The sequence below is a fragment of the Medicago truncatula genome, chromosome 4 (genome assembly GCF_003473485.1).
Source record: "Medicago truncatula cultivar Jemalong A17 chromosome 4, MtrunA17r5.0-ANR, whole genome shotgun sequence".
Lineage (NCBI taxonomy): Eukaryota > Viridiplantae > Streptophyta > Magnoliopsida > Fabales > Fabaceae > Medicago > Medicago truncatula.
Genome location: NC_053045.1, coordinates 50,863,110 through 50,880,073, shown reverse-complemented (window position 1 = coordinate 50,880,073; position 16,964 = coordinate 50,863,110). Strand labels below are relative to the sequence as shown.

The window sequence follows — 16,964 nt, the reverse complement described above, 5'->3', positions numbered from 1 at the left end:
AGGAGAAGAAGGATCGTCTCAGTAATGGAGGATAATTAGGGTTTTATTTAAAAAAAATTGGAAATTTTGTAAAAAATTGGATTTTTGCATAAATAATATATTAAAATGTCAGGTCAATAAAAATAGTTGACGTGTCAATGCCGCATGTGCAACCATTAACCTCATTATAAGGAGAGGACCAAATTTGGTCACAAAAAAACTTTTGGAAGACCACTTTTGATGAAAAAATTAGAGACTAAACCCGAAAAGTGAACACTCGTATTAAGGAATGCTAGGGACATTTTATTTTATTTTTTGACAGAAGGGACACTCTCTTATTGGATGAAATTAATGTATGTCCGACCACTTTATCTTGACAGCACTACTCATATTTATAAGGAGCTGAAACTTGTTTAAACCGCTCTTTCAGTTGAAATTCAAATGGATTCTATTAAATTATGTTACGTCCTGTGCATAAGTTTAATGGGACTCATACAAATTTCAACGAATTAAAAGGCGTGTTAAGCATAGTGTAGTACTAGTGATACCATAATTATTTATTATTCCAACAATTGATTTATGAAGCCCAAAGATTTGCCACGGACAAAAACAATGAAACTAATTACGACAATTAATAGAATAATAACTTTATTTTGGTATCCTTAAAATTAGTATATCAATCCTACATTAACATCTATTTATATGCCAATTAATGACATCAGAACAACCCAAAGGTACATATCCATTTGGTTGAAGGGAACCATTAATCATCCCCTAAACCAGCGTACTTAATCCCTCATTAACTTTTATTGGTGTATATGGCAATACCTTTGAATGCCGCCTATCTCCTCACAATTAGGGATCTTCAAACTCACAGATCCATGATGCAATAATACTGCAACCCATGGATTATCTTCATACCGACCACTTACATTATCAAGCTTGAAGCAAAAGCTTTTGCAAATTTATCTGGTCTTGTTCACCATACTCCAAGTCATTTTTTTGCCAGTGCCTCGTTATCAAACGCTTTCCATGTCCTCCAGATATAGCCATGTCTCCTTTCTGTTCTTCTCATTCTTGATCTCCTGCTTAAAAAAAAGGAATCAATTGTTGATACAGCAGCAATCGCATTTAATAGTATCTATTTATGTACTGCATAGCTGTAATACAACAATACAATAGAATTGTATTAGAGGCTGTACACAATCCCTTCTATATAAGTCAATTCAATGTTGTATCTCTCAAAATGCTGGCTTTCTATACAGTCTACATCAATCAATATAGTTAATATCAAGAGAAACAGATGAAAGAAACCACCGTAGATCTTTTTTGTGTAACTTATTATTTTGGACAGTTCTGATATATAAAGATCAAATGCACAAGTTTCTCTTAACATTTTCATCATCAAGCAACATTTATTCTATTTACTTTCTCCTTTTATCAAATTATCTCAGTATAAGAGTGTTGATGAAATCACAGTTTGGCAAAAATAAAAAACAAGTGCAGAACCTATTAAGGAACCCAGGTGTGGAAAGCAAAAAAAATAAAAAAAAAATAATAAGTTTTTCTTTGCCCTTTCTTTGCAACATAAGAAGATTAAAAACTGGAGTGGGTCCCACATCTAACTCTCTTCTCTAGTTATATACTAAATCAAACAGACAAAATGCTCCATTTCTCTTCTACCTCTCTCACTTATTTCCTACTCTAATAAATCACCTCTTTACTAAGCAACACGTAAGATTCACAACAATATTAGTATTGATTTGTATTGATTAGTCCGAGGAAACATCTAGAGTAAAAACCATATTTTGCTAGGTTATCATAATGTAAACTTCCAGAAGTTTCGCACCATAAAGACCAATGTGAATGGAAGAATCTAGGAAATACATGCCAGTGATGAAGAAAAAAAGACAACTGTTTTTTATATTATATCTCTAACACATACAATTAAAACCACTTCCATAACAAATGTACATAAACAGCTACAAGCATACAAATTGTACCTCCAGAATTCTAACATACCAATCATACCTCTCATTTGCATTTTGGTGGATTGATTTTCTTTATGCACCACATTTCTAAATGTTGATATCCCACCTACATAGGATTTTCCAGATAACTTCGTGTTTATCTCAGTAGCAAGAACAGCTCCAGGATTTTCTATAGCGACGGCAATAACTTCAGGTCGTTTGCCACTATACTTCCTCACCATTTTCCTCAACATCTCAGACACAGTCTTTTCCATGTGAGCCAGTGGGCAGTTTACAGGGCAGCTTGAAAGAGAAGCATGAGCAGCTTTATGGAGTGCGTCCAACAGCTTCCCTTTGTCAAGCCATAGGCATCTTGTGGTAATTCTTATCTTTCCTTTTAAGGTGTTTTCAACCGAACTGTCTAAACTTTGAGCGCGACATACTTCCATGCTGTAAAACAATCAAGATTAGCAAGTGATTGAACATGTTAAACCTGACCTTGACTAACTACTTGAAAAATCTACCTAACTACAATGATGCCGTCTAATGCAATTCTTAGTCTTTCATCAATGAAGAGTTCACTTGATGTGCCAAATGCTTTGTCACCGTCACTATACTTCAACTGCATGACAAAAGAGAGGTAGTATCACAAAATTATAAATTTCTAAAAAAGAGGCCACCGGAATACTTTAAGGACTACAAACCTCCAAATTCTCTTTTCCAAGGGAAATAAAACCATTAGAAAGGACTTTTCTATTTCTCAAATGTGAAACGCCGAGCATCTCTCCATTCTTAATAACCTGGTGCACAAATTAAATCTTATCAGTTTCATCGACATATTTATATAAATCTTGTAAGCCAATAGTTTCCCATCTATCATACAAGAACAACCAATAAGGAGGCAGTCACTCACAGCAGTGTGTCGAATGCCAGTTGATTTTCCAAGTAATTCATGCTCCTTCAAGAACAAGAGTTCGCCATGTATGGGAAGAAAATGCTGTGGCTTCACAATTCTAAGTACTTCCTCCTGCAGGAATATATGTAATGGTTTAAAATAACATGTAAAATCAAAGACAAAAACCATACAAAGTGATGCATATTAAAAGACAAATATCAGATATAGTAAACTAAAAAATGCATCAAGATAAGGTAATTAGTTTGACAAGGCTTGAATGTCCATGTGACATTTCATTACCCTGGTATCTAGTAAGAGTATAAAACCATGCCAACTTTTCCTTAGAAATAAGAATATTATTCAAATTCTTTTTGGTTTCTAATGTTTTGATGGTGTTGCATATCTAGCCTATATTTAACAGAAAATGATGAGAAAACGAAGATATGAACAAAAAGGAAAAAATAGGTGATAATCAATATAAAAACTTACCAATTCACCACGATACGCATGACCAGATGTGTGTAGGCATTCATTCTTCCCCATGACTATTGTTGGTCCAATCTCTGATATGCGGTTTAGCATTTCCATAACACGAGACTCATTACCAGGGATAACCTAACAGTTATAAAAAGCAGTGGACAAGTTTACAACATAAAATGATTTTTAGATAAAACTTTTGATAATTATCTTTTCCTTCTGCAGAAATATTTTCAGAAATTAATAAAATCAAAAGTTCATGCTCAAAAATCAGAAGATATTACTAGAATGCCTTGAAATTTGAAAGTAAAATGGAGTACATTGTAAGTTCATTCACTGATATCAGTTCCCTAGCAATGTAGGAAGGGAAAAAACTTAAAAATAATAGTTATTATACTTGTCTCATACACTTCATGGACACCACACTACAAACTGTAGTTGGGAGTGCTTTTTGATTCTGGATCTCTATAACAACACAAAGGAGAACACCATAATTAGATAACTTAAAGATTTTATTGTGTCTGCAATGACTCCATGTTAACTTTTAAAATGTGGATTTCTCTCTTGATTTAAGATCCGTGTTTTATGTTTATCTTAGATGAATTTCATATATGGTATCACACACAGCCATGTTGTATCCTATAATCTTTTAAAAATGTCGTATCCCCATGTCCCATGCCCCATGTTGTATCCATGATTTCTAGAGTACATCAAACATGCTTTAATAAATCAAAAGGCATATGCCCAACACAGAACTTTGTTACACACCTTAGCTGAATACAACACAGTGTCTTCCTTTGTCAGTTCGAAAGCATGACTACTTCCGTAAGATGCAAGGTTCAAGGCAGCACGTGGTTCTGCCTGACACAATAGCAAATATTTGGTCATATGCCATAAATTTGTTCTCTGTCTGTAGTAGATGAAAAGAGACGGTCTTTAGAGAACCTTAAAAAAACTTACTTGTGAACCTGTTGTCACAATCAGCAAATCCTTAGGTGCATAAGCATGCATATCCTCTACTTTCACCTATGTAAAATAAGAAATGATTAAGAACATGCAACATAAACGAGACTTACAGCTTCTCTTATAAATAAGTCCTGCCATGTATCAAATCCGACGATAACACATTTACTAAATCTCTCTTAATGGTTCAGCCTAAAGTTTTACTTGGTCTCCATTTAACTACTGGACTATTCTCCATGTAGTCAAAACAAGATTACAAGGGAGGTTATCCAAATTTTCTCCTTAATGTTTTATTTCTATTCATATCTTGTCTGATGAAACACTAATCTAACATCATATTTTTATCTGAGAAATTGTGACACTAAATACAAGGTGGAAACAAGAATATACAGCTGCAATTACTATTTGTGTGACCGACGGTGAAAACAAGAAATAGATCCAGCAAATAACAATCTAAATAAATGAAAGAAAAGAAAAAAACAAAAACAAAAACAAAATAGATATGTTTGAAAAGTTAGATAAATACTTATTGGCTCATACGTTGTGAAAGGAAAAGGGATCTTGAAACAACAATTGGAATTATTTACATGGGACCAGAAGGAGGTAAAGTCGTGGAATCAACTTGCAAATACAAGGCAAGACTGCCTAAAGTAGATCCACGATGGGTCCAACCATTCCTTGGGCCGAGCATAGCATGGAGCATTTTAGCACCAAGTTTCCCTTTTTATGTTGTCAACACTCAACATCATGACTCGTGACTAAACATTATCTTGAAATTTTAATAAATATATTGAGAGTTAACTGCATCAAAGAACCAGTGGACCAAAAAATCAAGGTAAAAAGCAAGGTACAATTAGGCTCCAGAGACAACAAAAAGTAACTGTGGGGAGACAAATCATGTCCAGGAGATGAAGATACACAATTTGAAAGTAGAAGAAACACATATCGACTATGGAGACAAATCTACTTGCACCAAATTCAAAACATACTGGCTGATAAGTACTGCTACCACACTTTTCCAACCTCCAGATTCCATTTTCCAAATTCTCAACTCTTATAAAAAAAAGTCCAGCCACCATTTTTTTTTTTTAAAAACAAAAAGCAGAATGACAAAAATATATATACACATGTTTATTACCAGAGTGGATGAATCAATTGGAACCTTTCCATCTTTCCAAGCTGCATCCAAATATGTCCTTAAAGACATGCCAGCAAATACCTGTAGAATAGTCACAACACTATAAACACAAGTTTTAATCAATTAAAATATACAAGCTAAGAAATAAAATAAACATACCAACTTTCGGCCGGTCAAATCAGCAGCAGCTTTCAGACTTCCAAGACGATGAATGTTAGATGAAAACTGGGTTGTTATAACCCTTCCTTTAGCAGCTGAAATATGCCTCAATAATGCATCAGCTACAACAGACTCGCTCATTGTCCTTCCAGGTGAGAGTACATTTGTTGAATCACTCATCATCTGCAAAGCAATTCCAAAACATTATTTGCTTCTATCCTTTGACAAAATTTAAGAAAAAGGCGGCATAAATTCTACATGTGTTATGATAACCAGGCACAGAGCGGAAAATGAGAAGGAACCAACACAGAGTTTTAGTGCATGCTCGAGCTACAACAAATTTCAAACCTACATCCATGGGCAAAACAGATATATTTTACTATAACTAATGAAGATTACACGAGTTAGCCACTCAATGATCAAACCCAATACACTCAATGTGAATTATGTGAACACCTATTGGCCAAATCCATCCATTTCCACCACAATATTCCATTAAAAATAATGGTGAGGTCGGGTACATGTCAGATCTATCCTAAATTTAAATTAAAAGCCATTTATAACATATTCGAATTTCATCAAACAATTCAGAGCATAGCTAACTGGTATCTATGAAAGAAAAAAAATCACCAAGAAAATTGCACCTCAAAAGTCAAAACTTTAGAAAGTAGAAAAATGCTACCCTTTTGAGCTCCTCTACCAGCACAAGACAAAACTAATCATGGAAGACATAATCACCTTGAAAAGGCCTATTTACTTGCCACCCTGAGAAACATCAGAACAATTAAAAATACAAGTGACTCACCAATGTGACTCCTTCTTTGGACAGTTCCTCTAGAGCTTCCCGATCAAAAACTTTACCATCTAATGGCGTTTCATCAATCTGTTGAATCAGCATGTTGAGCAACAGGAGATTCACAGTTGACGGAAGGTACAATACATTGAGAAACAAAATAAAATTCTAACCTTCCAATCCCCAGTGTGAAGAATAGTACCATCAGAACAGCGAAGAACTAATCCACAGCAATCCGGAATAGAATGGCTCACTGTAATAGGCTCTATCTCAAATGGCCCAGCTACAAACTTCTTCCTTGTTCTAAATACTTTTAATCGGGATGGAACAAAAATACCATGATCCTTCAAACGTTTTCTTATAAGCTGTTATAAATAACAAAGATTAACTTTCTATGGATTGCAATGAACAAAATAAGCAATGTGCAACAATTTTCATTACAATAAATATTAATATGGTGACACACAATGAAGAATTTAAGAAATAAGTCAACTTCAAGATATGTTAGCACTAACATCTAACTCATCACTTCCTACGGAACATTATTGTTGATTCATATGACAAATGAACTAATTGGAAAGCAGCATTTGAACAATAAAGTAAGGTAACAAGACTATACAGATTTCTTCTTACCTCCATTGTAAACGATGACGCAAAAACTGGTGTTTGAGAATCCAACATTGGGATGACCTGATGAACCAAGTAAAAATTATAGCAACTGCAAAGCGTATATAAGTAGATAGCAAAACATATAACTTTAATAAAAGAATAATAATCAATTAGATTGAATGCAATAGAAGAAACAGAGTATTTGAAAACATACATGAAGAGAAAACTACTTTTTCCTGATATTATAAACTGATTAAATTCTGAGATAAATAAAAATACTAAGGACTGAAGCAATGTGATTCACAAAAGATTTATATGTATGGTTGTTTTGAGTTTCTCTTGGTCTTACAAGGCTTACCCCACACTTTTTGGGTGTAAGACAGAAAGACTGCAGCTTCAGCTTAGTAAGCGAAACATTTTAAAAATATCATACCTTACCAAGAAAGGACAGCAGGCACATGTAGCAGAAGGGAGTTCACACAACCATTACCTTAGATATATGATATTGTAAAAGAGTTCATTACAACTAGCCCGTAAATATATCCATGACTTCTAGTCGTTACACATGCTATAATCGAAAAGACACTATTAGAGACCTTAAAATCTTTGATCATAGTTGTATATCTTTCTTGAAGCCCATTGCACCAACTTAAAATTAACATAGCAGCAAAGACACCAAGTAGGTTCATTTATCAAACTAAGTGTGCTTGTTTAAGTACGTCTCAGTTTCTTATGGCAGAATACATCAAACAACGGGCATTGCATCACATGACAAATACTCAAATAAAACTAAGGGAGTAAATCTGAGAAAACTAGTTTGATAAAAGAATATATTTCTTTGGAGTAGGAAGCATTACCCAAGGCAATGCACCGATATGATCTTCATGACCGTGTGTTATAACTACTGCTTCAATTTTGTGGCTCCATTTTTTAATAAATGTTGTATCAGGTATTATCTTCTGGACCCCAAGCTCATCATCGCTGAAACCAGTTAACAATGTATACAAAAAAAGGTCGGTTAACCTAGAAAACTAATGAAAATCAGAGAAAAATACAATCATGAAGCAGCAATTTGATACAGCATAATGGACTTGTAAACCCTACCCTGGAAACATGACACCGGCATCAACGAGGATATATCGATCATGATTCCCAACAAGCATACAATTCATCCCAATTTCACCCAACCCACCAATAGGAAGAACTCGAAGGGGCGGCCCATCTGACCCTTCGTAAAATTGCTCCATCTTTCGTTGAACGGAATCTTCCATGCTTTTTCTAGGACCTTCAATTCTTCTTGGTCTTTTGTGCACTACTTTGGCTCCATCAGTATCTCCTTAAAACACAACAATATAATCCAATTTCATTCAAATTTTAAAAAATAAAAATAATTGTTCCGTAATTGAAATGGTAGAAGAGTGAAATTAAAGAGAGGATGAATTACTTGGGAGAGCATTGGAACGAAAACGGCAATAATGAGAACGCCGCGTCGGGTGAAGGCGATGAAATCTGGTATAGAAATGGAGATTGTGAGAAAGGGAAATGGAATTGCAAGTAACCATCGTTGATTTGTGGAATTGGGGGAAATGGAATGGAGAGGGTTTTGGTAGAAGGTGCTACGAAGATGGAGTTGAGTTCGAAGCGGGAAATGGTCACTCTGTATTTCTTACACTTTTTCGTTGAAATCGAGGTGTCCTCTGTTTTCAAAAAAAATAGTGGTGTCATCCGGAGTTTTTTTTATTGAGTAATGTTATTTGACAAAAAAAAATAAAAAATCATATATTTATAAAGAAAAATATCCCTCGAGCTTAGTTCAGTTGGTAGGGTATAGATATTGTATATTATATGCAGTCGGGGTTCGAACCCCGGCCACTCCACTTCTCCACAGTTTAATTGTGTGAGCTCTAGCCACTGAGCTACTTGACAACAAAAAATATATCTATCCACATGAAAATCAAAGTAATAGAGAGAAAACCTAAAAATGTAATGTGAGTATGAGAAAGAAAGTTGACACAAAAGTTGTTATAAAATGGTTGTTCAAATATCATTTTTTTTTTACCAAAACATTAATTAAATATGAATTTTTATATTTTTGACGGTAAAAAATTCATATTTAATTTATGTTTTGTTAAAAAAAAATCTATTTTTTTGAGAGATTTTTACAATATTTTATACATTTATGCATAGTTTCATTAAAAAATACAAAAATTTATTTAAAAATAGAGACCAAAAGTAATGATTGAAAATTTTACAAGGACTAAAAGTTGAAGGAAACTTTTAGAGGGACTAAAACGTAAATTTGATATACTAATAGGGACCAAAATCATATTTAACTCTTATACAAAATTTGTTTTAGAAGGAACTATAAATATAAGTAAATTTTTTTTGTAGGGACTAAAAAAGATATTAAAATTAAGTAAGGATTAAATTTAAAACTTCTGAATTTTATACATATCAAAAATATATTTAACCCTTGATTTTTTTATGATAAAAGAAAATTGTCAAAAAGCTAAGAATCAATAGCAATCATAGAATTAGATAGTCTTAAGGCTATTCAGTTTTTGACTCGAAGAAATGAATTAGAGTTTCATCCCTGCTAAGAATTATCAGTTTGATCGATCATACCCCGTATTTGGTCTTGGATCATATATTTCGAGAAGTTAATCTTAGTGTCGATTGGTTGACAAAATATAAGAATTCTTCCGCTCTGGATATCACTACATGGTCCTCTCTGCATTTTGTCCTCTTAGATCAGTAGTGTGGGGATGCCCTAAGCACTTAGTTTGTCTTTTATGTACTTTTTCTTTTGACTTCTTTTAATTCAACAAAAAAAAAAGTTGTTAAACCCTATTAAAAATAGAAAGAAAAAACAAAGTCAGCATTAAAAGCAACACTTTTTTAAGTTTTAAAAAGTAAAATACACAATTTCCAAAAAAACATTTTCTTTTGTAATTCCTACCTCGAGGATACTCCCTCCGTCCTAAATTATAAGCAAAAAATCAAAAACCACACTTATTAAAAAAACTAAAATATAAGAATTTGTAGCATAGTTTTTTGTGTTTTCTTTGGAATAAGTTTCATGGAAAGATGTAAAAACAATTTTCATTGGCAATTGGTTATGGAAAAAAATAAAAGAGAGAGAAAATTAAATGTAATTTGCATTTAATTTCATGAGAATAAGAAAAAGTTTTTATTGGAAAATATGATTTTTTTAAAAACAAGATTAAATATAATAAAAGTTTGTCTTTTTTGCTTATATTTTGGGACAAAGAAAATTAGTTTTTTTTGCTTATATTTCAAGACGGATGGAGTACTAGTTAACATCTCTCTTAAATAAAAATGCAAAAAATGACATAAAGAATGAGGAAAGAATGGTGTCTTTCTCTCTCTCTCCTAATTCTTATTTTTATTAGAGAAATGATATTTGTACAATCACTTTTTGACAACTTTGTAATAAATTTCTCTCTCATACTCACGTTATACTCTTATTCTCTCTCTTCCTTTTTCTCTTTCTATTGTTTTTAACCAATGAAAAGAGAGAAAAAAGAAGTTGTCACAAAAGTTGTATCAAATAGTTGTTCAAATATCACTACTCTTTTTATTAATAAAAATTGAGGATGAAATAATGGTGTAGAATACTTGTAATGATGTCTTTCTTCACGCCTTTTATCATAAAAAAAACTTTATATATATATATATAATGAGACAATCGTATAAATATCAAATAGTACATTATTGTCTGAAACAATAAAATATTAAATTCTAATTTGACTCTAAAGTATAAAGACCTAAATTTTGACTCTAATTATTATGCACTCTTTTCTTAGTTGAGGGAAAACATAATTTTTATTATCATATGTTTTTTTATAAAAATAAACGATATTTATTCTTTCAAATTGATAGAATACATCGGTATAATATAAACTCAAAGTCATTAAAAATAAAAATAATGAATCTACGAACAAAACTCACAACATATACAACATAATTGATTTCGGTTTTTCCTTTTAATTGTAAAAAGGCGACATAAAATTTAATACTAAAATTTAAGTTCGTTTTTTAGTGAAAGCACAATTTAAGTGATATCATAGTTTGTTCACAAAATAAATATATGACTCTACTTATTAGACTGATTGACATGGTTACAAATTTCAATATACTTTTCTAAAAGGGACATACTAACAAATGTCTTAAATACATTGTATAAATAACATGAAAAAAAGTTTTAAAAATATAAGTCAAATATTTTTGGTTGAAGGGATATAAGTCAAATATATGTAAAGTTATAATTACACAATTTTTTATGTGTAATTTATATTTTGATGACTTAATGTTCTAGAAATGTTTGTTAGCATTTTTTATTAATTTTTTTGAGAGATTATTAAGAATAAAATAAAATTATATATCAACACTTTATTTTGGCCTGTCCCACACATCGTGTAAAACTCGTTACATGTATCAAATCAAATAGCAATATGATCTAGTTTCTTAGATTAGTTGTTAAAACATATTCACAAATATTTATATGTTTGATTTGGATAGATCTATATGTATATAGAAAAATTTAATGATTTTTCCCTGCGAGCTTAATTCAGTTGATAGAAACAATACATAATATATAAAATGTCTAAAGTTTGAATCCGGACAAAAACATACACCTTGTGTGAAGTTTGATTAGTTTCACCTAATGTCGAACCCAATTCACGTGAAGTTGCCACTTACCAAGCATGAAACACACCTCTCCAACTCACTATGCATGTTTTTCATCATTGCAATTGCAACACTTCTAATCATCAACTATATATGCACACCAAGGCACGAGCAAGCAACACATGCAAACAAATTTCACCCTCTAAGAGCACCGACCAAACACTAAAAGAAGCTTCCAAAACGAGATAATAAAATTAGGTACACTCTCAACTCTAATCTTTGGCCTTTTTTCTCAAGAAATTCTATTGGTCATACACACCATTAAATTTTGTACCTATAAAAGAATATAAGAAACAAGTGAAAGGTTTGGTCTCATTATATTGTCTTTGTTAATTCAATGTTGAACATGCAACAAGTTGATAAGAGAAAGATGGTGGTGGAAGAAGGAGAGGCATTGGTGGCATGCAGTGACAAAAGCATGAGAATTGGGGTGACAATATGGGATATGGAAACAGGAGAAAAGATGCTTCACATACCAACATGTGCTTCACCACCTTTAGGTATGTTATGCTTAAGAAATCGATTTCTCGTGGCATCACAATTGAACAAACATGGATCTGTAGGTGGAGGAGCCATTGTTGTCTGGCCCTTGAACAAGGTAATGTTTTCATTTCATAATAACACAATATCGTTGATGTTTCCTTTATAAATGTTTGTTAATTTTTATTTTCAACTTCTGGATTGTTGACCTAAATCAGGTTGTTTATAATGAAATTGATCCAAATAAAAATTTCAAATTGATCTAAAAGAAATGCTCAAAAATGATTTGTATTGCTTGTTTTTAGATCTCTTTTGTAAAAATAGGTCAGATCGATTTTAGAATATAAGAGATCTAAAAACAAGCGATAAAAGTCAAGTCTAATCTCCTTTTGATATATAGGTAGATGTACAGTTGCGATTAAATATAAGACCATCCTTGCAATGATGTCTTGGCGTTGGAATGCAAATGTCCGAGTAGAATCAAATCAAATACAATTGGACTGAATCGGAACAATTTAATTAAATGATTTCCCTTCCTTAAAATTGGTCCAAACCAAACTGCAAGTATACATAGTCCAAAGTGCACCTTTTCGCTTTTTATGGGATCACATGCTTGAAATTATAGGTCCGGAGTGTTTCAGTCTTGAATTAAATTGAAACGCAACTAGGTTCGATATATTATAAGAAAGTTGACATTTTCAGAGGAACATATGTTGTAGAAAACACCAAAAATTTCATCGAAAAATACATTTTCTGAGAAAAATAGTTGGTTGGATCAAAAACATTTTTGTACACAGCAATTTTTATCTTTTCTTTAAGCAAAGTAAAAATGAAATTAAAAAGGAAAGGAAGTACAAGATTAGGGGCATGAACCTGGCCCGTAAAACCACAACCTCAAACCCTAACGGGTTATACAACAAATTAGTACAAGTGGTAAAGAAAACAACTCTAAACAACACTACCACGGACAATCCAGCGAATCCACGTGTGGATGCGAAACCGAACTAGGTAGGTGTATGAATCGTCTGCTAACACAGAAGCGATCCAAGGTCCAACAGCTCCCTGAAAAACATCAGCAAGCCATAAATGCCCTTTTGGGGCAAACAATCTGATCGTAGTCCAGATCAAGGGATGAACAAACGACGGAACACAATCCACCAACGGCGCATAAAACAATCGTGACAGATGAAATAGCTCTTAAGGTACGATAAATGACTACTACCGCTAACACAACGCGTCTACACTCCTAACCCTTTCGAGCAATGGTGAATCGTCTCGTTGAATCCATTCCAACAAAAACACACTCACAGATGAACACAAAACTTTTAAAACCAAATCTTAAATCCATAAAATCCAGATTTAAGATTATAAAAAAACAGAGATCCGGAACAAACTACCACCACCACCACCACCTTCCTGGAACAAATCGCGAGAAAAACGAAACACAAAACAGCGGCTATAACAAAAAAGATCCTCGGAGCACAACAACAAATCCGTCGCGATGGCGTCGGCGTCCGAACCAACTTCCAACCATCTTCAGTCACAGAAAACACGAACGCAGATGGAGTCGTATCACCGTCGCAACCACAATATACATCTGGGCACGCCAATTTTTTCCTTTAAAAACATAAACCTACATAAAAATAAAACTAATATGACAAAAATAAAAATAAAAATAACTGATGTTACATTGAAATATGAAGCAACACTTTTTTTTATTTTTTGGGTATAAATTTTAAACTTCTTTTTTAGGTACTCCCTCCGTCTCAAAATATAAGCAAAATTCAATTTTTAGGTTCATTCATTTAATGATGTATATGGTGTATATTATAAACCACATACATCATTAAATGAATGAACCTAAAAAGTGAATTTTGCTTGAAACGGAGGGAGTATATAACACTAATATTTGAGGAAGAGAGTAATTCGATGTTGCTAACTTTTGACCAAAACCAATTTGCTTCAGTTTGCAACATTAACAAGTGCCTAGAGTCCATTAACTATAATCTAATAGTCACATGGAAATTTAGACTTTATAGAGCTTTCATGTCATTGTCGTAGTGGTAACATGGAAGGAGTGTTTTTTTTGTTTTAATTTGTGATCATGTTGTTTAAAGACTATTATACCACTTGATGGCTTATTAAACATTACTTGTGCTTATTGCTTACTAGCATATACTACCATGAAAGTTCAATAATTATGACCAAAATATTGCATTTTATATCTTTTAAATTAAATATCATGTCAAAATCTCTATTTTTTTACTTATATTTTATTATTTCAGCCGCAACAACCACTTTTGAATTACACAGTGGAGGCCATTGGGCCACTTTCTTGCACAAAAGAAGGCATATACCTTGTGGGAGGTGCTTTATCTGGAACTGCTTATATCTGGGATGTATGTATGCAAACCTTCAATTATTTGATTTGTCTAATTTTATTTTTTTTGCTAATTAAACATCCAAAAACCTAGCTATTTCCTCAATTAGACATTTTGAGTATAATAATTTATTGAATATGACTTAAAATGGGTGAATGTTTGATCAAAAATTTGATCCTAAGACTCCCTTACATGTAAGGTTTAATGCTATATTTGGATTATTTTGTTTGTGAAATTGTGTTGTTTATGATGAATTGTAGGTGACTAGTGGAAAATTGTTGAAGACTTGGACAGCTCATTATAAATCTGTAGACCACATAATATTTTCTAATGATGATTCTCTTCTTATTTCTGGGTCAATTGATGGTATGATATGTGTTTGGTCCATGATAAGGTAAGGATTGAACTTGTTTTTCCTATGTAACTTTTGGACTCAAATATAAATGTATTAGATTAGTAGATATTAAGAATTATAAGAACCTTTATATTTAATTGATGCATCTGTTGTACTCGATTCAATCGAAGTTTGCTAGATGTGGAAGAAACAGAAAGCTCGAATCCTTTATTACATTGTTTGTCGGGGCACATGTCCTCCATAACAGGTCTTTTAGCTACAACTTGCAGTTGCTTTTCAATTTTAATATCAAGCTCTCTTGATGGAACATGCAAGGTAATCAATATTAGATTATGTATTAAGAATCTTGTAAAATTTTCATGTGCAATGGTTTAATGAAGATGATACATTAATTTGTTTATCATAATAGGTTTGGGATTTCATCACTGGAAGACTTATGCAGACTCAAGGTTATCCTTTGGCAATAACTTGCATCACACTTCACCAAGGAGAACATATTTTGTTTTGTGGTGCAAAAAATGGAACAATAATTGTCAACATGCTTGATATTGGTTTGGAACAAGGTCCTAATTTCATGATTAGAGAAGACAAATCACTTGAATTGACAGGACACATGTAATAAACAACACCTAAAACTTGTCATTTCTCAAATAGTTATGTAAAGAAGTTAATTATTGTGTATAATTGTGAGCTTGCTTTTCTGTCAACTTTGCAGGGGAGCCATTACTGCAATGGCATCTAGTCGGACATGCCTAATATCGTCTTCTGAAGACTGCACAATCTGCATATGGGATGTGATCGGTTGGACAATCACTCGAAGATTCGATCTTCAAAAATGTAATTTGAAATTTCTAACTACTCCTTTTTCTTTCTTTTAAATTGTTGGTTTCTAATAATTTTCTTTCTTTTTTATCTGTCATTTTGAAATTGCGTGGTTACATTGAGTAAAAGCACATATATTAATTAAGTAGTGTTAACTATTTTCTTATTAGCAGGGAAAGTAACTAATCTCGTCGTGATACCTCGGTCTCCAGCATTCTCCGCATCGAATAACACGAGAGAGCTCAAACGATATATCGTTTCTCCATTGGATAAGTGTCCTCTGCAGATCAGCAGATACAAGGAAACTACCACTCTTCTTTCTTTGTGTCGCCTCTTCAAAGAAAAACAAACTTACATTGATTTAAGAAGCACTGGTTTATTGAGACAAAATATGTTTGGTTCACAGGTTTGCCTCTACTTAAACACAACATAAAGATTTCATGTCTTGCATTGCAGTGTAACTATCAGAGTTTTGTACTCAAATTAAATATGCTACATATTTTTTTTAGTATATGTAAAAATTGTAAAATGAAATTTCTATTTAGAGACATAGGTACACTAGATGGTGGTTTTTATTAATTGTTGTTTCTTTTGTGCAGAAAACAGACATGCCTATGACCATGACCATAGAAATGAAAGTGGAAACAAATATAGAGAATCGTTCATGGGGAATAAAGATGGCAAAACATGTAATAGTGATGAATAGACAGTTGAAGTCACGATTGTTGGACATGATACGTTGCAGATTGCTTTGTACAAACAAAATTCACTCTCAAAAAACAGCTAGAAAGAAGCTCAAAATTAAGAGTATTTCATTGGAAGGGGAAAATTAAAAACCTTATAGCTTCAACTTGTTTATGCCTCGGACGTATTTCAAGAGTTGTTGTTTAAATTTTGTCCATGGTAATTGATGTCTTGATTTATTTATTTATATATAAAATGATGGAAATTATGCAGTAGCCATGTCACTGAGAGAGTGTTAAAAGAAATGCCATTTTGAAGTGTCTTTTGTACGTAGTAGTGTTTGGTTTGACTTAATTTTCGCTTCTCATCTTAAAAAGTGAAGGCCAATTTTTTTAAAAGCTCTAAATATAAAAAAAAAAACAACTTATTTTGTTAACAAAAACTAAAACAAGCTACTTTTATAAAGTTACACGCAACAACTTCTTTACAGCAATGATAGGTTAACATCTTTAATATGTGCACTCATTTGTACCACTCTGAAAAATTTAA

The 16,964-nt window shown here is 32.6% G+C and overlaps 2 protein-coding genes across 4 annotated transcripts; one reads left to right on the top strand and one right to left on the bottom strand.

The window, feature by feature from the left end:
• Positions 1 to 598: 598 nt before the first annotated feature.
• Positions 599 to 8,695, bottom strand: LOC11405571 (ribonuclease J). 2 transcript variants are annotated; one of them, XM_024781037.2, is made up of 16 exons: positions 8,428 to 8,695; positions 8,088 to 8,319; positions 7,841 to 7,964; positions 7,008 to 7,064; positions 6,548 to 6,739; positions 6,387 to 6,464; positions 5,582 to 5,764; positions 5,423 to 5,503; positions 4,282 to 4,347; positions 4,090 to 4,182; positions 3,334 to 3,459; positions 2,863 to 2,976; positions 2,654 to 2,749; positions 2,474 to 2,571; positions 2,011 to 2,399; positions 599 to 1,064 (listed from the first exon to the last, which is right to left on the bottom strand). In XM_024781037.2, the coding sequence occupies exons 1-16, from the start codon at positions 8,543 to 8,545 to the stop codon at positions 1,051 to 1,053; spliced, it is 2,061 nt and encodes a 686-aa protein (XP_024636805.1). In that variant the 5' UTR covers positions 8,546 to 8,695; the 3' UTR covers positions 599 to 1,050. The 2 variants fall into 2 exon arrangements, with proteins under 2 accessions (XP_024636805.1, XP_039689786.1); XM_039833852.1 differs by having other exon boundaries at positions 8,088 to 8,316; positions 8,428 to 8,693.
• A 3,149-nt stretch (positions 8,696 to 11,844) lies between these two features.
• On the top strand, positions 11,845 to 16,715 carry LOC11407455 (protein ROOT INITIATION DEFECTIVE 3). Of its 2 annotated transcripts, none has more exons than XM_039833053.1 (8): positions 11,845 to 12,291; positions 14,459 to 14,572; positions 14,815 to 14,948; positions 15,080 to 15,224; positions 15,319 to 15,524; positions 15,625 to 15,746; positions 15,902 to 16,137; positions 16,331 to 16,715. In XM_039833053.1, exons 1-8 carry the CDS (start codon positions 12,031 to 12,033, stop codon positions 16,562 to 16,564), a joined length of 1,452 nt encoding a protein of 483 aa, XP_039688987.1. In that variant the 5' UTR covers positions 11,845 to 12,030; the 3' UTR covers positions 16,565 to 16,715. The 2 variants fall into 2 exon arrangements, with proteins under 2 accessions (XP_039688987.1, XP_039688988.1); XM_039833054.1 differs by having other exon boundaries at positions 11,847 to 12,291; positions 15,905 to 16,137.
• Positions 16,716 to 16,964: the final 249 nt, after the last annotated feature.